The following is a 25,364-nucleotide window of genomic DNA, read 5'->3' on the forward strand; positions in this document are numbered from 1 at the left end:
AAATATTAGTATACAGTGATGTATTCCCAACTGAGGAAGTGTAACACTGGTATACAGCAATAAAAGAAAGAAGGAAAGCTCTTTCTTACATTGGGCTTTAGTATAAAATCAAATAACAATATTTGTGCACTATTAGACTCCTCTTAAATTCGCTAAGTATTAAGTTTTGCATCCATATTTCTTTTCAATATCCATATTTTAAAACATCCTTAATACTTTTATTCCTATACATGCAGTAGAAAAACAAGGTCAGAATTAATTACCTCCTTTTAGGAGTGGGAAAATATATCACTATTTTGAACTATTTCTTCTACATTTCTTACTTTTTTCTAAGTTTTCAGTTGTCATTTTGAACGGTGATAGTTTTACTAAGTGTGTGATATGCACTGGGAGCAAAAATTGATATTTTTTAGATAAAACCATATTTAATTAAGTAGTACTATATATTTTTCTTCTTTTTTCTTTTACATTAGCCACTGTTCTGATTTTATGTTATGAAGATGTCAGGTTAAATAACCCATCTGTACCTCCTGTGAACCATGGCTTTTGTAATTTTGGCAGCACAAATATTTGCCATCACAATAGCTAAGCAATTTCTTAGCATTTATTATCCTGATTTGTTTAAATTTTTTCATTTGAAATCATTTCAAGGAGGCATAGTAAGAAGTATTGATCTGTGTTTATGTGTGTTGGTTTAGGCATATTTGATTTGGCTCTCTTCAGCAGCCTTTTCTTTTGAGAATTTTGTAACCAGAAAAGTCAGTGGCTTCATCCCCATTGTTTATAAAGCAAAATAGCAGTAAGAAAGTCTCTTAGCTCGTGAACTTACTGAAATAGGCTATTTACCTTAAAATGCCTTCAGCTCTGGGTAAGATGACTGCTAGATCACAGTAGTTGTTATGACATGTTACTTTTTCTCTTTTATAATTGCTGATGGGATCGTATGAGTAGTCCACTCAGGGCATTGTATTTGTTCCTGATAACTGGTTCCATGGTATATCATACCAGAGAGGGCTCTACATCCATCAGAATATTCAAATCCCTTCAACCATGAGCTAAAGGAATGTGATGTCTTTCAGTTTCAGTTTTTTTTTCCATTATTATTAAAACCCAAACAGCAGCATTAGTAACAACATCAAAAAGCCCCAGTCTCCTTTCAAAAAATGAGGCTGAAGGATAGGACACCAATTGAAAACCTTTAAGGTTTTGATATCTGTGCTTAGGCCTGACGCAAAGGAAATGGAGAGCTTAATGACAGCCTGGTGAAAAGATGTCCAATTACATATTTTTTTCTTAAAGTTATGCCTTGATACAACTACAGTTAAAGAACTATACTGTTAAGAACATGGAAGTTCAATGTCTAAAACATAATATTCAAAACAAAGCTCTCCCAAACTTTAGTAATACAAAAATGTTGCTATTTGACTTCATTAAAACTACTCACAGAATCATAGAATGGTTTGGCCTTGAACATATCTTAAAGATCAGCTAGTTGCAACCCCACTGCCTTCTCTGTGGGCTGAAAAATTCCAGGTCTCTCAGCCTGTCTTCATTGGGGAGGTGCTTCAGTCCTCTGAGCATCCTGCTTAATGTTCATTGTCAGTTCTGTCAAACGACTTTGTGGAATTTAATTCCCCTGCCCAATGCATTCTAACAAAATAGTATTTGAAGTAATAAAACTCTAACAAGCTTATTCTGTGCCTCTTCTTCCAATGAAAACAAACCAAACAAAGATTATTTGTAATTTGTTTTATGTATTGATTATAACTCTGCTTATGTAACCTGGAATAAGCAGCCTATAATTCCAGTCTATTTTCTGGGGATAAGTAATGCTTATCACTCTCTTGAGGCATCAGTGAAATTTCTATTTCACTAATGTTTCATGAAAATGCCATTACTTTCTATTACTATTACCTGAGGATTATTGTCATACATCAATGCAAGTAAAAATCACTAATACTACATAGTCTTAATAGAATGTATTCAACTTGTTGGTATATGTGTCATTATTTGGTGTTTCATAACTTGATGCTACAATTCTGAAATTAATAATAACTACTGTATTACTGATAATAACCTAATAAGCTGATCCCCAAAACAGTAAAGGACTAATCCCACCTGTAACAGATAGTCAGTGGTATTTTTAGAAAGGTCTGAGACACCATTGCATTGGTCAGTCTGACTTTCCATATAAAGCTCACCTATTTATTTCATTGTTTCTTCATTCCTACTCTAAGTGAGGCATGAGTAAAGCATGCCTTTCAAAGAACTCACTGAATCTTCAAATATTTGCTATACCTTCATATTTTCAAAAATTTCTTTTGGTGGTTTATAATTAGCAATTAGTAAAGAACAGAGATTACCATTTGGATATATCTGTCTTGTTTTGCCAGTGGCTGCTTTCTGGGAGCTACTCCATCATTAGGTGGAATAAATTCAAACTCATTGCTTTGGTATGAGGAAATATTTTCAGGACGTTATTCAAAGTTTATTATTCATAACAGAGTCTACTTTATTTTTGTTTATGTGTATCAGTTAAAGACTGGGAAGAAAAATAAATGTCTTATATATGTATATATATATATATATATATATATATATGAAGGAACTGTAATTAAAAATAAAATATCAATTAGATTAGAACTTCAGCTATTTATTAGATTGTTGTTTCAGCTCTCTGCAACCTGTTTTTTTTAGCTAATTGTTCTCAACATGAATGCCAAGAGAAAAGAGCTAAAAGCTTTACAGTACATTGCTTACTGCACAGTAGAAAAGCTATAATCAATTGTTAGTATATCTGCAGAGTATATAGCTGCACTTCATAATTAATTTTGAAAAATAAGTTGAAATTCACCAATCAAATACTGAGTTAATCCTGAGTTTTCTAAGATTCAGTAGAAGAAAATATGATCCTAATTTTACTTTCTAGTTTACTAAATGTCACACAGTAGGTAATATGACATAACCTTTCATCAAAACTCTGGTTTAAATGAATGTATTCCTCAAACATAGAATTGAACACATTACAAAAGGGCAGTTGCAATTGATTAATATTCATATCATGAACTTCTCTTTTGCTTTGCTACACTACCTTATTTTCTCTTTTAAGATGAACGGTAGAAACAACCTCTTTGTAACCTAACAATGTCTCAGTATACTGGTTTTAATCAATGCTGGTAGATAGACTACAATTTTACCCATAATTACGTCTTAATGCAGACTAAATATTACTTGAATTCCTGTTTTGTAAGAAGGTAATTGATGTTTATGCTCTCATGTCTATAATCCCTAATTGTCATTCTTCCTGTAGATTTTCTTCTATCTGTACAAAAATTTGCCAAGAGGAAAAATAAGATCTGAATGAGCCTCAGACAGACTGAATAATAAAAAGCAAAATACATTATGTGGTTTTAGAAAATTACACTTAAAACCACCTCTGAAATTTAGAAAGAAAAATGAATTGAAATTTTAGGCAAATTGCTTCCATTAATGTCAGTGGGAAGTGGCTAGGATCCATCTGTAGTAGTTTGCTTTTTCTTTATTTATCTTTTTTTTTTTTTTTTTTTTTTAAGTAGCATTATATTGTCAGGAAATATACTACTGTTCAGTAATTGTGAGTGTACCTGGAGCTTTAGGAACTCATACAAAGGGGAAGGTAATAGAATACCCATTAAATACTGTATCCTAGAATTTCCAGGAATAATTCACTATGCTAAAGTGTTGCTTCTTGGAGATCTTTTTCCCCCTTCTTTGCCTATTCAAATCTAAATTGCTCTCAGATAATTGCAAAATAAATATATATCCACTGAATATGATTCTGAGCTCTATGATATCAGTATATCCATCTGCAGCACCTCACTGACTGTCTTGGTAGGCTTGAAGAAAGTACATCTTATGCTGTCTATGGATGGGGAAGCAATACTACACTGAGTGTCTGAGCATATAAAGCTTAATGCAAAACATGCACAAATAGCAGTAATTACTTCTGTAAAGTCTTTATTCACATAGCTCCTCCAACTTAGCTAAGGAGAGCTGTAGCCTGGATTTAGCTACATAAATTGGCTTGAAAAATCCAGTATAAAAGTGGTTTTGTTCATAGTAGTGCATGTTTTAATGCAAAAGTATACACCACTTCTGCTGCTTAAACCATGCATTAAGCATCTTAATGCTTAAAGAATTATAAAAACAGCAACGCTGCACAGCAGTATAAAATTGGTAGAATGTTTTCCTATCATGTGCTGTGAAACTGCTTATAAATTTTGAATGTATTTGGTCTATCATCAAAGAACAAAGTATGAAGACATCATATTAAAGAAGCTATAGTTCCACTGTATTTCTGTAAGAGTGACCTGCCTGAAAGATCTGTGCAGAGTAACCTTCTGTGCATGTTCTGTTGGGGTTTTTTTTCCAGAGTTCAGCTCAGAACTGTGACCAGTTCTAGGCCAATTGATGATAATGAGGTATATGGATAGAAGGGTAACAGCAAATGGAAGAAATAATCCTTAAAGTCAGCATGTAGATTTTTTATTTTATTAGATTTTTTTTATATTGTGGAAAAATTATATGATTTGGAAAACAGGACTTTCTCTGCTTCAGTAAAATGAAGGAATATATATTTGGCCTTTTACTACAGTTTCATTAGGCCTGTGGGATCATTAGGATTCCTCATGGACAGCGTATTACATTGGAATCAAAATACCCCAAAAAACCCAATACAAAACAAAAAAACCCCCAACAACAACAAAAAAGATAATTTTGCAGTGCTACTAAACCCCAATGATTTATTGAAATAGAAATCCTTGAAATTAAAACCCTAAACTACTACTCAGCTGCCTTTCAAGACAAGAGTAATTAGGGCCTATAGGTCCTATAGAGGGTTTATTTGTCTTGGGAGCTACCTGCAGCCTGCTACAGGCAAGTCTTTTTACACTAGCGTTGTTTTGGAAATGTGTCTGTATGGATTGGGAGCAATCCTACCAGAAGGAATTGTTTCTTTGAATATGTACTAATCTGACTGACTCTACCTATTTTAAACAAATGTTATTTCGTAGAGGGCAATACACGGTGTATACATTTGGTATAAACAGCGTTACTGTGTCATTAGCAGGAAGCTGCTTCAATTCTATTGGTACTGAAGAAACATTGGGATTTAGACAGTAACTTTAGTCCAGAGCTGTTTCACCTTGAGGGCAAAGTTTTGTCTGCTGTGCTTTATGTGATCCGAAGCTGCCTTTGGGACTAATATATGCCCTTGCCACCATCTAGGTTATTTGCTTTTATGTCAGACAGGCCTGAACAGAAAAACCTGTGGATCTTTGTGTAGAACTTCTGTCCACTTTTCATCCACAGAAACCACACACTTTGTTGAAGCCTGGTCTAGAGGTACTTTTCCTTCAGAGTATGTAGACATAGACAAGACAATGTTAAACTTTTTCATACCTTTATTTCTTCTCTGCTCCTCTCTGCTTTTATGTGATTGTAATCTGCATGCAGAGAGGAGCACCTACTTCAAACTCACCTTCCCGGGTCTGCCATGACTGTTCTTCATGTTCCTCAGGGACTTAAACCAGCAAACCAAGAACTAAATCAGTGTATTTTGCAGTTTACCTTTCTCATCTCTGTGGCTGGGCTTTCCTTGGTTTGGTTTTGGATTTAATGACAATCATTTCACTCTTGTATTGAGGCTCCCCAGATACTGTTGCGTTGCTTTCATATAGATTCATGAATTCAAGACTTCATCAGGGTTTCTCCACAGGCCTGTAAGGCTTATTCTTTACACTTTAATATTTAGTAATATTTCTGGGAACACCATTAATTCTGAGCATTTCATCAGCTTTATATATTACATGTTTTTGCCTAGCAACTTTGCTTCACATCTTGTTTCCTTCACACAATCTTATATTCATGTGATGCCTTAATCAATACAAGAACAACCTGTGGCATATTATTTTCTCAGAATTTACTGCTGTAAATGGTGGCAATCTCTAAGAGGACTGGGCTGTGTATGCAGAATACCAGTTCAAGAATCCTGCTGCAAACATTAAACTAAAAAGCTTTCTGCAGTAAATAGCATTCTGACAAGAGCAAGAGGAAAATGGTTCACTTTTTGCACATTCTTTCTTTCCTACCATAGTAAGCAAGGCCTTGCTTACTGCTGCTTAACAGAACAGCTTTACAAATGTAAATGTCATTGCTTCTGCTTTGCATGCATTTCTAGTTTAAATTGCAATTGTACTGCTGTTGCTAAGAGTCTGCTGAAGTCTGATTCTATAAAACTTCTTTGAAACACAAATGTTCAGCCTAATGTCATTGATCAAATTGGGTCTGAGAATAGTTTATCAGACTGCTTTGTGCAGTATGTGTGCTTGTACTCCCTGACTGTGACCATGCTGCTGTTTCACTCATGAATAAAAGGTTTCTGTACATTTGTAACTCAGAATTCTTGTAATTAAAGTTGTTGTATTAATTTAAGTGAATTCAGCTACTATAGCTTGTACATGTTTTAACAATAATAACTATTCTGGTACCTCTCTTAACGAAATATTTTCTTTAATAAAAATTATTCCATTATTACTATTGTTATCATTATTTGTATAGTACCCCTACTGCAGAATTAGCCATAAAGATAATGAACACAAAACTTATTTTCTGCATTTCAACTATATTTTATTATATGTCTAATGGTAACTTTTCGTTATAAAATGTTAGAAGAGCAAGTAACTTACACTCTTTTTCATTAGCTTCTGTAATTAATGGTGTATGCTATTAAATTTTTTAAATGTTTGTCACATGTCAAGGACAATCTACCATATGCTTTATACTAATTAGTACTTTGTTTATTTTAGGAATTTGATTAATTCAGCAGCCACTTTTTAAATAGAGCCAGCATAGCAAAGGAGGCTTTGTCTGAGTTTTCCAAAGACAAAATAAGGCTCCTCTTCTTTACCAGTAGCCAGATCCTCAGCAGATGATTCAGGCAGAGCCATAAGTGAGGTTCTGTATGAAATACAGTTATGTAGTTTGCCTTTTAAAAAACACAGAATTAAGTGGCATTCAGAATGCCTCTATGTGCAACATCCAAGGTTTATAAACAGTAATTTTCTTTCAAAAGGGAAAAAAAACCAAACAAAATTTGCATGATGTGTATTTCAATGAGACTAAGAAATGAGCTTTACTTTTTCTTCAGTGGATGGTGTATTTTCTTAGTCCTAGAATATCATCTACCTTTACATATCAGCTCTGGTCTTTCTTATAAGTAGCTTTGTACCTTCTTGGTAAATTAAGAGTCCCTTTGATCATCCTTCTCTACACCCCTTATTGCTAATGTGAAGCCCTTCTAAATAAGACTTGGTACTATGTCAAACTTATTTAGCAAACATGATATTTCTGAATAATGATATCAAAACGTTTTAAGAGATGTTGATAGTGTTTGTGTATTAAGACAAAAAAGAAAAATAGCACTAGAAAAGGAGCTTTTATACCTTGGAAAAATATTTGTGTATATTTAAATAAGTTTATTTGCAGAGCCTCATTTGATTTATATTGGAAATAGTTTCTGACTTAGAATTTGTAGGAATGGTAATTTTTATGGTCAACCATCTGTGATTGTTTTCAGTTCACAAACATAACAAAAAATCTGACATTGTCTCCATGAAAAGTTTACTTTAAATTCAGCCTTTTGGGCACAGGAAAGGTTTCTTTACAGTTCTAATATGTTCTGCATTGATACATTTCATCAGGCTGATACACTGTAATGCAACACAGAGCCATAAAATGCCATTCAACCTATCTGAATTATTTGTTTGGAGAATGTTAAACTCAAAAGTATTTTGCTATATTGAAGGAGATAAAAATATCCTAGAATGCAAAATGGTTGGTTCTATTACAGATGGCTCATATCAATAGGTACCAATGTGGTATTGTAGTTCATGTAACCATTCTAGACACATAGATCCAGAATGATTAAATGAATGATGACATATATATATTTGTGTGTTTGTGTGTGTATTTATATAAAATTTATTTATATATCCTTTTGATTGTTAACGTGTTGGGTAGAAATATTTTGTTTATATATCATAATCCAGTACAGGAGAAGTATAACAGAATGGTGTGTAATAGTATTTTTATCAAGTTCTCCACACATATGTTTATACGGAAATATGTTTTACTTAATACTGTGATGCTTGCACATTTATATATTAGGCACATATATTGTCTAATATACGCGGGTAAAATTTTGTTGTTTACAGGCCAACAAGCATTAAAATCCTAGCCCACTGCACAAATGCAGATGGAAATAAATGTCATTATGAACAATTTATTCATTATGAACCATACTGCAAGCTTCAATAGTTCTTTCACCTCTCTCACAATCCAGGACCCTGAAAATTTTATTTGTTTGCGTGTTTCCCATGAGGATGAGCAGTTCCTATTTCCCTGAGCATCTGAAATGATTTTTTCTAAGTTACAGGTGCTTTTAATGTTGGGTGACTAGCATAATTCATTGCTTCTCACTGATTTTCTACAGAAAATATTTCACATAATTTATCTCTCAATATTAAGGAGGAATCTGGATTTAATTCACTCAGTATAAACTTGTCTGCATTTTTTAACTCTGTGTTTTCTGTTGAAAAGTCTTATCTAGCAAGATTTGTCTTGGCAGAAAACTATTTTCTGAGTTCAGAGATGTTGCACCTAGTATAATCACTGGTTAATTTTGAAATCACTTGAGGCATGGAGACTTTTCTTTCTATGTGGGTGCTCTTTGCTGCTACCAAGCATCTTGGCCCAAGGAATATCACACCGAGTCTGGTCTTAGATCTGTTAGGAAAGTATTTTCTTTCTAGTTTGAATGGCAGCTCAGAACTAAAATTTGAGTGTTTTGAGAAAGCTAAGCCATGAAAATTTGTTCCAAAATCTTGAGCTGAAATTAAAGAAATAAAAATATTAGAAGAAAAGGTCTGAAAAGATATTTTCAGTTAACGCCTCTTTTCCTTGAAATCTTAACACAGTTCAATAAAAAAATCCCTGCAATTTTTTTCCTAATGTTCAAATTTCATCTAAATCTTTTTGTTTCTACTCTAAACTTTGCCAAGTTTTTTGCATTCTCTTCTTCCTAAAAAGTAATTCTCATCCTAATTAGTGTTTCTCTTCTCCTTTGATATCAATATTTGACTTTTAATGTTGCTTTCCTGCAAGGCAGCTCTGATCTAGTAATCAGTTATTGGAGTAAGTATTTAGAATCTATTGCAGCTTTGTTGGCAAAAAATTCAATTTTTCTGATTTCAAACTAAAGAAGGGAGAAAGACTAGTGAGTTTTGTGGAACTGAACAGTGTGGAGCCCATAAAATTGCACTACCTGAAATGCTAGCACAACTTGGCTACATCTTGACTCTAAACTTTGGTGATTGGTTGATTTTGTAATAAGCATAGACTTCTTATGAACAAGATTCTCTGAGTTTACACTGGCCTGTTAAAGGCTAAGTTTCACTGCATGACTTCTAAGGATATATAAAATAAAAATTACAAGCAAGTTTTCCTTTAGAAGACTCGAAGAAAGTACTAGACAGACCCACTAAACCAAATGCTGACTGTAGTGTAAAACGCAAAAGAAATTCAGTAATACTGAAACTATTGCTTTAAATTTAGTAGAGCGTGAAAATCAGAATGGCATGAAAATTGATTCTGGTAAATTCAGCACATCCTATCCAGTGTTTCAGGAAATACCATTCATTTCGTTTAGGAAATACTAAAAATATATCTAGTACATCACATTTTACTGATAATGAATTTTTCCTTTTTTTTTTTTTTTTTTTGACACCTTATTAGTGTTTCTAACGTATGGAAATGGAGAAATTTGAAGACATATTTTACAAATACATACAAGTTTTGACATACTTATTTGTTTGAAAAGAAACAAGAAAATAATAATTGACTTGGATTTGTAAGATTGGTTTGCAGGGAGCAACAAAAATACTGCATTTCTAGCCATATTATTCATTATTTCACAAAATTAAAAATGTTGGAACAATATGTTTTACTTGTTTGAGGATAAGATGGCCTTATGCTTAACATTAACTAAACATTTCCATGTCCCTGTGAATTAGAAAATATTAACAGAAATGATGTTAAAGGACATATGTATTGGTGTAGAAGTATGAACTTCTTTCTGTAGATTTCTAAATACAGTCTGGATGCTAAATGAACCTGTTATGAGCACAGTAATACAATCCTTGGTGTTTATAGGTAAAATAAAACAGTGCAATTAGTACTAAAGGGTAATCAGCCCACTCTCTTTGTTATCAAAAGCTAAAATGCTTAAAAATTTTGAAGTGTTTTGCATTTAGCCTATTCCTAATGCTATTTTTACTGGAATAAATTTATATAGCAGCAAATATTTGAAGAATTGCAGTACCCAAACATGGGACAAATCCCAGTTTTTCAGGGACTTGTACAGTTGAATTATGAGCATCTCCCAAGACAGAGGTCAAGTGACAGAGACTGCATGGCCCCATTGGGCTATGTGCTCCAGCACTTAATCCCTGTCATTTTGGGAGGGGAAAAAAAAGAAGTGAAAAACACTAGTTTAAAAATGGGTTATATAGGACTCTTTAGGCATCAGGCTAAGTGTAGTTGATTTTACTTTGGAGCAGGATGGAGGAGGAATTACACTGTCTCATTTGAGTCATGTCTGTCTATGATTTTGTGATAAATAGTTCTGAAATTAATACATTTTTCTGCTCTTAATTGCAGCAGGAAAAGAATCATGAAAGCTCAAGAAATAAAGGTAAGTGCCAATTGTTTTCAAAATGTGGACATTCTCATAATTATCACAAATGTAGCATTCATTTTTGGTAAAAAACATCCAGATGGATTGTTTGCCAAATATTCTAGTATTTGAAATGACAAATATATTTTTAGGAAAGGGATTGAAATTAAGAAAGTAAATGTATTAGTAAATCTATTTTTGGAACCCTGAGATGAACAACACTGGTTGCTACGCTAGATGGGATGGGCTGCACAGTTTCTCACCAAGTTCATATCCTTGACTATGGCTGGTTATTATCCTTCCATAAAACATCAGTACCATCAATTTAGCTTCTCCCTTTCCATTCAGTAAATCTGAAACTGGGTGTGATTCCAATTTTTGCACAAATTAGTGATGTCCTTAATAGGTTGCCTTGCGAAACAACCATTGTGCGTGGTCTTTGTGTACAATTGATGTTTTCACTGCACCTTACTCTGTGCCAGTGGCTAAGCACGATCTGAAATAGAATATCCAGGTTAAAGAAACAACATTTTATCAAGAATATTAATACTTCCAAAACTCAAATTAGAGTTCACACCTTTTTTTTTTTTCCTAAAAGAAAGTATGTTGAGAGAGAGAACATCAAACCTTGTCATTAAAAATTACTAAGCAAGAAATGAAAATCAAAACTGCCAGTGGTGGCAGAGCTTGTTTGCTTGATACTTTAGTTTTTTATAGAGATAGGATATGAGATAGTTTAAAAGGGATACAACGGGAGGATAGGAGAAAGAGCAGCAGGTAAATGTTGCAAAGAGAGGAGGCAATTAAGTGACAAACCAACCTGTATCTTTTTTATTACCTTAGGAAGCAATGTGTAATCATATCACCCGAGTTAGCTGTTCTTAATTCAGTTATTTATGTATCACAGTACTCATTCATCTCAATTTTCTTCCTTTCTCTTGCATGGAGGATAAACACAAACATCTAAAGCCAAGCTAAAGCTGATGGTTGATTGGAGCTGTGTCAGGACAATTAGATTGTTTATGATGATATCATAATTTACATCATCTGAATGACCTATGGTCCTTCATTTGAAGAGTATGCATGGGAAAAATAACTGAACCAAAAAATCCCCTTTATTTTCACCCATTTGTGATTTATAATTTTCTTTTCAGAGGTAATACAATATAAAGGTGAATCTTCTCTAGATGTAGTGAGTGTATCCATGATATATTGTTCAAAATGCTTTCTTGTCTGATGACTTAATACAAATTATAAAAAAAACTGTGACAACTCAGATCAGATTAGAGGAATAAATGATTTGTGAATACTGAAGGATTCTGAAATGGGCCATTCTTTGTGGATTTTTATGATGTATGTCAGATATATATGATGTTTAACAGTCTTTCTCACACACCCCACCCCATGCTGTTGCCAGGTGGTCATCATGGTATGTATGTGAGCAAGGAGTAAAAGTAGGAACAAAGTAATGAGCTGGATGGGAGTGTGCCTGTCTAATTCGTTAGCAGTTATTTTAGTGAACTAACCAGGGAAACAATTTTCAAAAGATTGCCAAGTGTTGTCCACACCTTCCACCAAAGGAGCCCATTAAACTCCACTTGAAGGGAGATATCCATTTTCTCCTGCTAGGCAGTGATATTGGTGCTGAGCTGCACAAAATTTGATGTGATTTTATCTGTAACATCACTTAAGGAAATATTTAACCTACAAAACTTCCTGCAAGATATGTTTGTCTCTGCCTAAACTGACAATTCAACTTGGAAGATTTCAGTGGTCTGGAAGACTAATTATGCACAGAGTAGTCTTTGAAACATGTATGTATCTACAGATATACTTTATTGCATAATGCTATTTTGAGGTGAGTCCATTATTGGGGTTTTTTATGGTATTCTCTTTTCATATTCTTTGAATTTATTTGTTTTCATGTGTTCTTTATCCATGTAATTGCAAAGTTTCAAAAAGATAGTTTTATTTCACTTGTAGCATATAAAATCTTAAAATTCTTTCTACTTAAAATACTGGTTGGTTCAGATGAAACAGGACTAAATAAATGTTTCAGCATGAGCATTTTTGTCTTGTCAACAGGTAACTGCAGTTTGTATGCAGTATCTAAATGTTTTGTGCTCTGCATATGTTCTTCTGAGATAGGTAAATTTTCCTCAACTTCTTGGGATGGGTTTCTAACAATATTCCTTACACTCTACATATTTCAGCCACTTCATATGGCAAAAGGACAAAAAGTTTTCTGTGGTTTCTTAACAGTTCTGATGCTTTCAGAAGCAATCTTGTCCTCTTAATTCAGAGGGCAAGTTCATCCTTACCAAGTGAAATGCTGATGTCTCTGTTGTGCCCTATAACTTCTATTGAAGTCAGTAGTTCAGTATCTAATTTTTATTAATAATTTCATTAGATTGTATTTTTAAGAGGGGAAGATCTTGCAGCATAAGTCAAGTCAAATGCTTTTTGACTTCAGCAGGATCAATATATTAGTATAAAGGAGCATTCTGCATCTTTTATTACATTATAAATACCTATGAATTTTCATTTTAACTAATTTATAAAAAAATCCTATAAATTATATCTGATTCCTATTTTAGTAAGTATGTTTTTATTGTTCTGTAGTGTTTTTTTTTCTTCTCCTGATACATCTCTGAACTGTTTGTTTTTCCCATCTGTTGCTTCTGTTTTCAGCCTCTAAGTCAATCACACCAGAATAGAAGCCAATACTCAAACACCCCCTGTTCTGACCCTAGTCCCATCTCTTTCTGATCTGTGATATTCTTTTTCCTGTTTTACTTAACAGGTAACAGATCTTTTTGTACGCTGCTTGAGAAAAGCAGCACTACTTTTATGTAAAATACTGTGTTAACGTTTTACAGTTTTAATGGATGTTGGCAAACTTCCTTCTGCTTCCAAGAATTTTTTGTATGTGAAAATGATTATCACCAGGGCAAAATACAAATTAAATTAGTTTTATAACACTTCTGTAATGTGAAAGAAATAACAAGGCAATTACCAACCAAACCTTGCTAACTTTTAATTGCTAGCTTGAAGTTCCATTTGACCTTCCTTACCTTTGTTTTCCAGTGTTAACTCCTTCAGACAAAAGAATGTTTTGTTTCCAAACCTGTAGTGGAAGGTAAAATGGAAAGTTTTTGTGGTCATTTGGAAACATCAGAAATTGTGCTACATTTAAGCAATGTGCAGAATTTTCTTCCCACCTATGTTTGACTTTGAAGACACTAATGTGCTTTTAATAAATAATGTTATAAACTTTAAAGTAGAAATAGTTTCTGACAATATAATTCTGAAAAAATTTTACTTCTGAAGTACTATAAGGTTGACCCATTTTAACTATTTGCCAAATCTTAAAGGCATCTCAAGTCCTTTTCACAGAAAAAACACTGGAACACAGGAAATGATGAGCTACAAAAATATTTCAGCTAACTGGTAGCGTTTCAGATCAGTCCCTAAGCTTAGTAATAGTTTTAATTACTAATATTCAAATATTGAATTTTTTTTTTGAGAATTAAAACATTGGTTTCAGTATAGAGAAACAATGTGTAATATCTTTCTAAAAAGCCACCCGCAAAATCAGAAAAATGTCTGAATTTAGGCCAAGAGTAAGGCAGTTGTGTTGATGTTGAGCCATGATACAATAGTATAACTTTCCCTAATACTTCTAGCAACTTAAAGAACTTTTCTATCTTTTGAAAGATAGAAAAAGTGCTCCACCTAAGATTTGAAAAATATGCACTTTTCATAACATTTTCAAAGTGTGCATGCAAATAATTTTAATGATATTAATTTGAAGAATTTTTTACTTTAGTTAAGAGCACCTGTCGTGTAGCATACCAGCTGTATAGGATGTTTTAAAATGTTTGCTAGCTACTATTGATATGAGCTTTGAACATCACTAACACTCAAAATTCAACCATTTAGAGAATTTTGACAGACATAATTTTAATTACAACTTGAGTTTCTAAATGTACTCAACACTTCTCACTTTGTGCTTACCTTAATAATCTGAATGTAAAACCATTATTGACTCACAGATTAGTTTCAAAAACATAATTATCTATGATTATGAACATATTGCCTGACTCCTCTGATATCATTAACAAACATCTGTTCCTTTTTTAATCTTTAGCTACCAAAATTAGAGGGGAAATCATATAGGCATCACCTGCATATCTTACTTGCTTTTTCCTCTTTAAATTGTTTATCATACCTTCACAACATTCCTGGTCTTTTTTGAAATCCCAGATTGGTGTAATCTTTTTCTATGCACTCATGAATGTAAGACATGAAGAAATGGAAAAAAGCTTAAGAAATTTTAAAATTTAGGGTATTTGAGGGACAAAATCAGTAAGGCCTTATTTGAATAATAACTTGTAAAAGTGAAATAGTGTCTGGAGATACTCTCAAATGCCAGTGGGTGAACAAACTGTTAGATCTATTCTGCAATATGTCTGTATGTTATTACTTTTGGTAATGGACAAAGCTATGCATGTTCTGATGCATAATACATGATACCAGCATCCTTTGTCATGTTAAAACCATTAACTGTGGCAAAAAATACAGTTCATTACATTCTGTAATGTATCCAGTGATCCAGTTTTTCTACTCAAGCATTATTAAAACTATTATAATAATTAGAATAGTATATTAAAATTATAATAAGTATAAATATTATACCATAATATTGTATGCAATAATGTATGTTATAATGATAATATAATTATTATATTAAAATAATTTAACAAATTATTCTTAATTTGTTTTTCAACAGACCCCGATTAATTCTGTGTGGTTAGAATTTGAAATGCAATCCTCCTGGACTGGACTGACTAATGTTTTAGTTTGTTATGCTCTGGTAGCTTCTATACTAGATCAGTACATTTCAGAAAAAAATATACTATTTTACAGAATATGTGTAGCAGCAAAAGGTTGGCAAATGTTTGTCCAATCTGACCTACAGTTTTTGTTCTGAAGTTCTTTTCTTTGTCAGTATGTTCTAATTTACCTGAGTGAATAAACTTTGAAGAGTTGTATGGGATTTTTGAATTAAGTGTGCCAAATCCTATCCCCTTTTATCCTCTTTGTTCTCCTCCAAGGCCTGGTCAACTGAAACTCAAATCTCTTTGTTACTTAAGAATTGTCATAAGAAATGGAGCTCTGTTTTGCACCTGAATGATTCTCTTTTCCCTTTCTTACAAAACTTCTACAGACATAGTGTTATAAACTGAATGCTTTGGAGTGTTCTTTCTTTATTATTGTATTGGAATGGCTTTTCCATGATTAACAGTTATAGAAATTACAATGGTAAGGTCTGAATCAATGCAGATTATGAAATGCATTTAAAATAAACAAATTTATGCATGTGTGAAAATAATTTTAGTGTAACAGTTAATCTTAGAGTTTATTTTTCAGCATACTTGAAGCTCATTTTTAGAAAGTAAAGTGTGTGCATCAGTGTCAGATATCAGTTCTAGGTGGTATCTTTGGTAACAGTGTGATTACCTGACACAGAAAGTACACACCCAGAGCAAGGTCTCTACTGTATATACAGATTTATGAAAATGTTTTCTTATTTCTTATAAGCAAAGCATTATTGGGCAATGCTGCAATCCAGTTTTGGGATCTATCTCTCAATACAGCACAGTATTTGTATATCAACCTAGTCAGACTTGCTACCAGTGTAATGCCACGGACATAAACAGTGTAAACTGCACAAATATGGCCTCACCAGTTGTTATCTTGAGGTAAACACACTTTATCTTTGTCAAGAAATTAATTAAAAAGGCTAAAGTAATAACAAGTGAATACAACATGGTGCATATATTTTACAAAATTGCAGCATTTACCCTAAGATAAATTCTAGGCCTACATTCCATACTAGTGAAAAATTGCCTGCAGTTTTATTGTGTTAGTGTCAGGGGAGGAACAGTATCACATGGAGTTTCTTGAGTGTTTTGTTGCAAATTATGTCTGCATTTTCACAGAGGAGTTATTTCCAACTGCTTGGCTGCAACGTTTCCAAGTCCATTTTTGCTGTGAGACTAAAAAAAAAAATTTTAATTATGCAAAAAATTCTCAGCTGTCAGTGTATATTCAAAAAATCAATTGGAATAATCAGATGCATCTTTAATTTTTCTTAAGAGCATATCCATTATTTCCACTTTCCATTGCCAGTTCTTAAAAGTATGTGGGGGATGCACATATATTCTGATAATGATTACAGAGATAACTACTGATACTTATTATGTATAATTTATATATAAATGATCCTATATATGTTATGTAATAGTGCATATATAATGATAGTGGAGAAAATATGACAGCAAAAATATTCTACAACTGTGTCTGTTGCATTCATAAAAGGATGAAATTCTTCGTGCCTGACTTATTGGCAGCTTTAAGAATTATACATATAAATAATTTCTTTCTTCTCTGGATTTTCTTTACAGCAGGAAAATGTACATCTGAGTTTGATTTTTTTCTCATATGTAATATTCATGACATTCAGAAATTTGGAAGGGAAAAATATGGTCTGTCTCAAAATTCCAGGCAAGAACTCTTCTCCAATATGATATATCTCTTCCAACAAGAGATGCAATGGTTATTTCTGCATGTAGTAGCATAGCAGAGCTAACATAAGAGATTGGTATCCCTCTTTTGTTTTTTGTAAAACATTCATCTGTGTCCTCCTAAAATTTAAGTTGCATTCTGTTAAATTACTAAATCTACTCCAAAGCAGACATTGTGAACTTGACCGGAGAGAATAAGTTCAGTGGTATTCATGAAGTTTTTCTCTGTAGTGCAGAAACACTTAACTTGAACAGATAGAGTGGAGAAGAGATTCAGCCCTGGCAGGGGACGGGAGTGCTGAATACTGACTGGAATACATATTCATTCCTATTAAGACTTTACTATCTTTAAAGGAGTCACTCAGAGGATGAATGTAGCAATTTTGGTTATTTAAATTTAAATGTATTGGTAGTCTGAATTTTAATATTGTGTGACCCACAAAAGACTTTGAATAGCAATAGAGTTTCTTTTTTTTTTTTTTTGAAGCTTCCCTGTAAGAGTAGCTATTGTTTAACTTGAATGTTATAGTGAAAATAAATGTTTTGGGTAATTTCTTGTGTTGTTTCAGGAGTAGGCTGAGAAGAGCTAATTAATGTGTCTTGACTTTAAGTTAGTCTATTCTTTTATTATTAATAATGTTGAGGTTTTAAAGTTAAAAATTAATGCTAAAAGCTTTGTAGTTTTACATATTTAGATTCTTTTTTGTGCTTAAGACAATGTGTATTTTCAAGAATGGCTTTCATTTACCTCTTTCATCTTAAAAGAGGTACACGAACCACAGATGGCTATATGAGGTAATTTGAATTCTCTCTTGAGCGCTGAAGGTTTGCACTAAATTCACAGAAAAAGTATCCTTGGGTCCTTTAATACAGATATATATACAGTTGTGCAGTGTCTGTAGGCTATGCATGCCATGTTTCTCACATGTAGTGAATATTCCTTTGATTATGCTAACAATGGAAATCTAAATGTAAAATGGGTCATTTCCTGTGAAGCTTGGCTGGTTTAAAGTATTGTCTACCTTTTCTGTGTACCCTATGCCTTTGCAGAGCCTTCATTCTCAGAATGAAGAGCAAAATATGATTTGTATCAGCACCACAGATAGCTTAGTTCAGTTTGGCATATAATAACCAGGTGGAGCAGGCTGTTTCACACTATTTGTGATGTAGCAGGGAATTATTATGACCAAAAAGAAACAAATGAGAATGATAGAAAGTGCAGCGCACATTTGGTGTAACAGACTGCTGAAGCAAAATAATCTTCCTATCTGAACAACTTGAAGTTTTCCTTTTAGAATAGATTTTCAAAAAGCAAAGTGCGTGTCAAAAACTATCCAAATCCTATTAAAGGAAAAAACTTGTTGTTTATTTGCAAATAAAAAGTATACCAAGTAATAGCTAAAAATGTACTTTAGAATTTATACTAGAAGAAAGCAACTTTTGTTATTGTGTTTTATTTGCCTGTAGCATAAACCTTTGCTTTATCAGTAGATCTCAGTATTATCTCTATGTTGATTGTATTAAATAATCTGCTGTGATACCTCATTACTGCACAGAAAGGGGGCTATGGTATTTCTATCACTGGAAAAGATATACATAGAGATAATTTTCAAAATCTATGCTCTGTAATAATTTTTTTTAGATATGAACTTAAAATACAATGTAGGCTGTAGTTCAATTATGTGGAGGGATAAAATGTAAGAAAATAGTGCAGAAGGCAATCTCACACCTGAGGAGTTGCAGCTGTACCAATCACCAAAGATTAGGAACAGCCCTGCCCTTAACAGGCCACAGCTGTGTCCAGTAATGAGATGATACAAAAGGGTGGGGTAGCTGGGTGAGGAGAGATCTGGAGTTTGTTCGCTGTGCTGTGAAGAAGGAGTCAGTGCTGTGAGGAGATGTCCATGAGAAATCACTGAGAAGGTATGGGACTTTTGAAATAAGATGACAATGCAATTAGGCTATTCATAGAAGTATTTGAAGTTGACAAAGGGTTGTCATGAAAGAAAAAGTGAAGTTGAGGAGGAATACATAGCATTCAGAAGCAAAAATCTGAATAATTCAGAAACAATTTCTATTTTTTATATATTTTCAATAATTACCTGTAAATGAGTATCTTTTTTCATTCAGGTATGAGGCCACTGGTTTTTATTGCATATTTATAACACTGACAGCTATCAGCATAACTTACATATAGGTTTTCTGTGCTGTTTATAGGCCATAAACTTTTAAGAACACTTATGTAGAAAAAATCTGACACATTTGTGTTACATGGTAGAAATTTCCATACCCATGCCATCTTAAACAGAAGTAATTTTTGCATTCAAATAATGGTTTTACATTCAGATTATTAAGGTAAGCACAAAGTGAGAAGTGTTGAGTACATTTAGAAACTCAAGTTGTAATTAAAATTATGTCTGTCAAAATTTATATGCATATAAATTTTGCATATAGTTTTCTTCAGAATGTTATTGATTATGCATGAGAAACATATTTTCTCCAATAAAATAAATCTTGCAAGCAACTTATTGGACAATCAGGACTTACAAAAAACTTGAAAAATGAGTCTGTTGAACACAATTTCCACCTCAAATCTCTCTCCCAATTATTACAGCACTGTGTATTGTTCAGATGCTGGTTGAGACAATTGCAGTATTCATTTTTTGCCTTTGCCTTTGAATAGCAAGGGTTGATGTGTTCCATTATCATGAAGGTCGTGTTCTGGTTTACTCCAAGCACGCTCTTTTGTCTCTTGCCTTAGACACCAGAACATGATTGATGGTGTCAGATCCTGTTAAGGTTTACATCATAACTGAAAGTAGGTGTTAGAGTGGAGTGCAAATTACAGGCTGCTAAAATGCCTGTCACTAACAATTACGGTGGGGCAGTATAAAATTTCTCATTTGTTTCCAAAGGTCAGATTAATAAAGCTGCGTGGCACATTATCATAAAGGGTGGACCCAGCTGTCTGTTTAGATTATGCTTAAGAGTCTAGTGTTTCTAAGGAAACTTTACAAGGAATGAATGCATCCATTTTAACTAGCAGTTTAAATGTCGGTAATTATTAGATCTTCTTCTGAAGGGATCCAAACCAGAGGTTGCAGTCTGTCCTGAGTTGGCTATATGATGTTTGTATGTCCTGTTGTCCTGCCAACCTGGGACACAGTCACTCAAATGTCTTTCTGCTTCTCAATTCACACACACACACATATATATATATATGTATATATATGTATATAAGACTTTTTTTATAAATTTCTTTTTTAATCCTCAAATTTCAAGTAACTCCCCAAGAAGCTGAAAAGCTAATTCCTTAGATGAATGAACTGTAAATTAAAATGCATCAAATAATAAAAACAGGCCGACTCATGTATATTCCTACATGACACAAATTGGAACAAGGAACTGAGCTATTTAGATAAAGTATTTTAATTCTATTAAACAATTAATAGATATTTTATAGCTTAAAAATTAATTAAAGATATTAAAATTAAACATTATGTTTCTATTGCAGCTATTCAAGTGATTAGTACAAAAAGCATACAAAATTATTTGATTATGCAATTGTGTACATCTTTAGCAAATGAATACAGCTTTCTAGCCTTTCTTCCTAATAATACAATTTCTGGTCATTTTTCAAATTAGCTTTTTTAATATTTGCTGAAATGTAACAATTAATTTTCTGGTATTAAAAAAAGTGGTGGTTTGGATTTGTTTTCTTTTTTTTAAATACACATAACAGCATCCTGGGAGGAAAAAAGTGAGACTTCTGATTCAGCAGGAGGCTGGCAGTAGAGTGACTGAGATTTAGATCTGAATATACAACTGAAGGAATTAATGTTTTAGATTGAATTTAATTTAATCATACGCAAGTATAGAGAAGGGTTACTCCAGTGATCAGAAAGTGTTTTTAAGTAAAACTCAAGACAGACACGGTTTGTTTTTCCTAGCAGAATGGGATACTTTGAAAGCGTGTTGATACAAATGCTTGAAAAAAAAGCATGGAACTCCTGACATGAAAAGTTAGGTAGATGATAATTTTTTTGAACAAGAGGCAGCACTCCTTGCATGCAGCGAGATATTTCTTCATGTGCGGTTTTCTCCTCTTTTCAGGAATTAATATGATAGTAAAATAATGCCATGTGTGATCTTGTGCAAATAATTAAGTAAAAACTGAATGAAACATCTTCCAGGATGTTCTCTGAAACTAAGCAGGACTTTTGGTGCTTTACCTGTACATTAATTTGAGTTTATGCAAGGTAATGCATAATGAAAGAAAAACCTTAGGAAATTGCATGAAAGACATGATAGAAGGAGTCACTCAGCTTCTCCTTTAAATTGAAGCAGGGCTTCTCTTATCTGGAAGACTTAGGTGTTTTGTTATACGGCAAGATAAACGTTTCATGTTATGGGTTATGATAAAATGCTCTGTTTTTTTTTTTTTTCCTTTACACACCTGTGTAAATATAACTTTATTTGTGCAGCCATGGCCTGGATTATTTTCTCTAAAGCCTTCTTTTTCCATGTTCTTTCCCACCTGTGCCCCTTTTTGCATAAGCTGTGTCTCTCTTTTTCGTATCAGCCATTCATATCTTTCAATATTTGCCATGTCTGAAAGTAATCTGTGTTTTCAGGGGGAGACTATGTAGGCTTAAAATGCAACCTCCCTTGAAAATTGAAGGGTAGGACATGCCTTTGAACTTTCAAAGGTTTTTTAGAGATTAGGTGTTTCAAGTAACTTCTGGCTTTCTTCATAGTCAGAGGGCACATGGTTTTCAGTTTCAGAGTCTGAAAAGGAGTAAAGTTTATGGGTCTGAGCAAAAACAGTTAAGGTGAGCATTAAGTTTGGATCATGTCTTTATAAGCTTATTTTTTGTAAATTTGCCTGTTCTTCCATCACCTTTGAGAGCCTGGTGGATCTTCAAGAAATAATTACATTTTATTAATTAATAGGGATCTAAATATTTTCTATTTTAAAAAATATTCTATGAAATCATAATAGAGTAAATTTTGACTGATTCTTCAAGACTTATTAAGTTTATATGATATATAGATTACAATTTTGAAAGAATTTTTTTCTGACAGTTGATGGTAAGGTTTGCCAGATTTTGTTTTGCTCAGCTATGGAAAGGATACCCATATGCTATCACTGCAATGACAGCAACAAGCTGTGATTCTGTGTGGCCCTGCATAACTACATAAAGCGAGGCCTTTGACTGTTTAGACAACACTTATTGATCAAAAAGCTGTTTATCAGAGTTCCCAGCCTGGGAAAGAAACACAGTGGGATAGATTTTTGTCCATGCACTTACCAGAATTTTCTTGCGCAGGGGTTGGTTAAAAGGTAAATCTACAGCTGATCAAGTAATGGCTGATTGTTGGTTAAATAATCAGAGATTTGACATGAGTGGTTGCACATCTGAATACCATTCTCTAAGCAAGTGTTTTTGTATTCAATGGCAACGTGACAGAGTGGGATTCTTTCTTCTCTTTGTGCTCTCACTGGACTTTGTAGCATGTAGAATTTATTTACACATATGATACCCAGGCTATAAATTTTTGTTTCTCTAGCATTTGGTGTCCTGTCCAGACCTAGGCATAGGCTTATATTGCTATGCTGGCAGGATATCAGAACAAAAATTCTCAGTAATAAGGTTCAAATTATTCTTCACTTGAATTATGGAGAAAAGCCACATATACATTTGGGAATGCTGGCCCACAAGCAATAATCAGTCAAATCTTGATGTTTTCGTTCTTTTGAAAGACTATAAAAATCTATGACAGAATTACTTTAATGGAAATTTAAGAAAGCATTTCATTATCTCAGAAATAAATAAATCCAAGAATATTAAAACAAGCATTTTTCTTAGCTTTTTAAAGTCCTGCATAGAGCTGATTGAATGAAGGCTCTCAGAAGGAAAGGGAGATTAGAGAATTTTAGCAAATAGAAAGGCATAGAAAATTCCCATTTGTATTATAAGTGCCACCAACTTCCTAATAAGCACACATTGATTCTTCCTCATAAAATGTAAAAGCTGTGATTTGTAGCCTTAAGGATAATTGCCCACTAAAAATGCATTACAAATGGAGGAAAAAACCCAATAAAAACATTCTGGTATCAGAATCATAATTTCTGTGCTCAAAGGATCATATTTATAGGTTGCACTCTGGTTTAATTAGCAGTAATCTGACCTTCTTTACCCAGAAACATTGAAAAATCTTATTACTCTTTATAATTGTAACTAGCATCTCAAAAGCAGTACATAGAGTTAGGAGTATCATAAATTAAATACATTGACAGAAGTAGTACAGAATGGCGAAAGCCAAAGATACAAATATAAAGCTATTTATATTGCCTAAACATTGTCTTTCTAAGGTGGTTCCACATGCTCCTGTGTAAATATATATTAATAAACTTACTGAAGTTTATCTGTATGTTTGGAGATGTACAGATTAAATGTCGGGAAAGACATACAATTACAAATGTGTAGAAAGAGGCTCTCTGAACAGAAATCAGAATCTAGGAAAAAAAGGATTTATTGAGAGTTTTTAATAGCCTTTAAATACACATTTTAGACAACTATTTTGAGGTATCATGTCATCTATATCAAGTGTAATAAAAGCAGCTGGAAATGCTGGACTTTTTCCCATTCATTTCTTTATTTCCACTTCAAATTAAAGTATGGGATTAGGCAAGACTTGCAAGTGTGATGTAGTTAAAGATTAAAACATACAAACTCAAATGTACAGTATTATAGATATTTCTTCTTTTAAATTTGGGGTTTTATAGCATGTTTGGGGAGGTTTTTGGTAAAGCATGTCACATGACTCTCTGTACGTCTGTATGCTCTCATTCTGGATGAATGCCTTTAAGGCATTAGCATTTTTCATAGGTCTGTGTTCTAACACACTTGCTGGACACACTGATTGCTGAATTTGCAAGTTTTGTGACCTGTTATCCCCTCTCCTTGCTTACTAAGAAAAGAAGTCTTTTTATGTGCCCACTGATCTTCATAAGCAGGCGGTTGCAAATGGCATTTCTTCCTTTCCTTGTCTCTCTGGAGAGGTAATATGAGACATGAAACCTGTTTACTTTCTTTCAGGCTCTTCTGTACTGACTGAGATTGCCCTTTTCCACATGTCTACTTTATTCTTGCAGTTGTGGCAAACGCTCAGAGTTTAGGGGAATCGTAAATGCAAGCAAGCTAGAGGCTTGCCATGCAGAGCATGAAGGTCACTACTGTTTCCCACTCTGGGATTGCGGCGTCTCATCAGGCACCTCAGCAATCTGATCTAGTTGCTATCAGAAAAGTCAATATTTGCATTTTGTTGAATATGCATGCCCACCAGTGTTTGGAGAAAGGGTTATTTGGTATCTGAGCTTGTGTGATTATCTTGTTTGCATTCACAAGATACTATCTGCAAATCCTCTAATGATTCAAAGACAACGTTGTATTGAAGTTATTTCATTATTAGGATTAATTCATTGCTATTCTAAATTAAACAGGCTTAGCATTTTTGTTCTTTAATTTCAGATAGGGCACTGGAAGGACAACTTGAAGAAAAATGTCAAAAAATGCTTTAACTCATTGAATGTTAAGTGTACACAGAGAAGCTATTGTAGTTCATGTTATGTTTGCATATCACTTTTTAAAGAACTTTCCAATCATGCAGGTTGCTGGAATACATTGGTTTCCCTGCAAACATTCCTGCAAACTAGATTAATGATTTTTAAATGGCCTAAAATTAATAGATGGAATTAAAAAAGGGTTCTGGTTTGAATATGAGACTTATCTTAAATTGTGTGCAATCACCTTTTGCAGGCCATAGAGTAAAAAATATTCTCTACTGGTAGATTTTTATATACATATATTAAATTTGATTGACATCAGTGGGATTCTGCAGGTGTGCTTGATTTTGATGGCGAAGAGATGTAAACCAGAGCACATAATTCTGAAAGAATTAAAATGCTGGAAAAAAATCCTTTTCAGAGTACTATCAAA

General features: G+C 33.3%; 1 protein-coding gene across 5 annotated transcripts in view; it reads left to right on the top strand.

Moving 5' to 3' along the window:
• Window positions 1-25,364, top strand: part of FSTL5 (follistatin like 5) — a 270,592-nt gene that overhangs the window by 31,080 nt on the left and 214,148 nt on the right. For 3 of the 5 annotated variants that reach the window (XM_063156281.1, XM_063156280.1, XM_063156283.1), the window contains one exon: window positions 10,756-10,789. In XM_063156281.1, the coding sequence (XP_063012351.1) occupies window positions 10,756-10,789 (34 nt within the window). The remainder of the gene's footprint in view (window positions 1-10,755; window positions 10,790-25,364) is intronic. The other 2 variants (XM_063156282.1, XM_063156284.1) reach the window with 1 other exon arrangement.

This window comes from Melospiza melodia, chromosome 5 (genome assembly GCF_035770615.1).
Source record: "Melospiza melodia melodia isolate bMelMel2 chromosome 5, bMelMel2.pri, whole genome shotgun sequence".
NCBI classification, from domain to species: Eukaryota; Metazoa; Chordata; class Aves; order Passeriformes; family Passerellidae; genus Melospiza; species Melospiza melodia.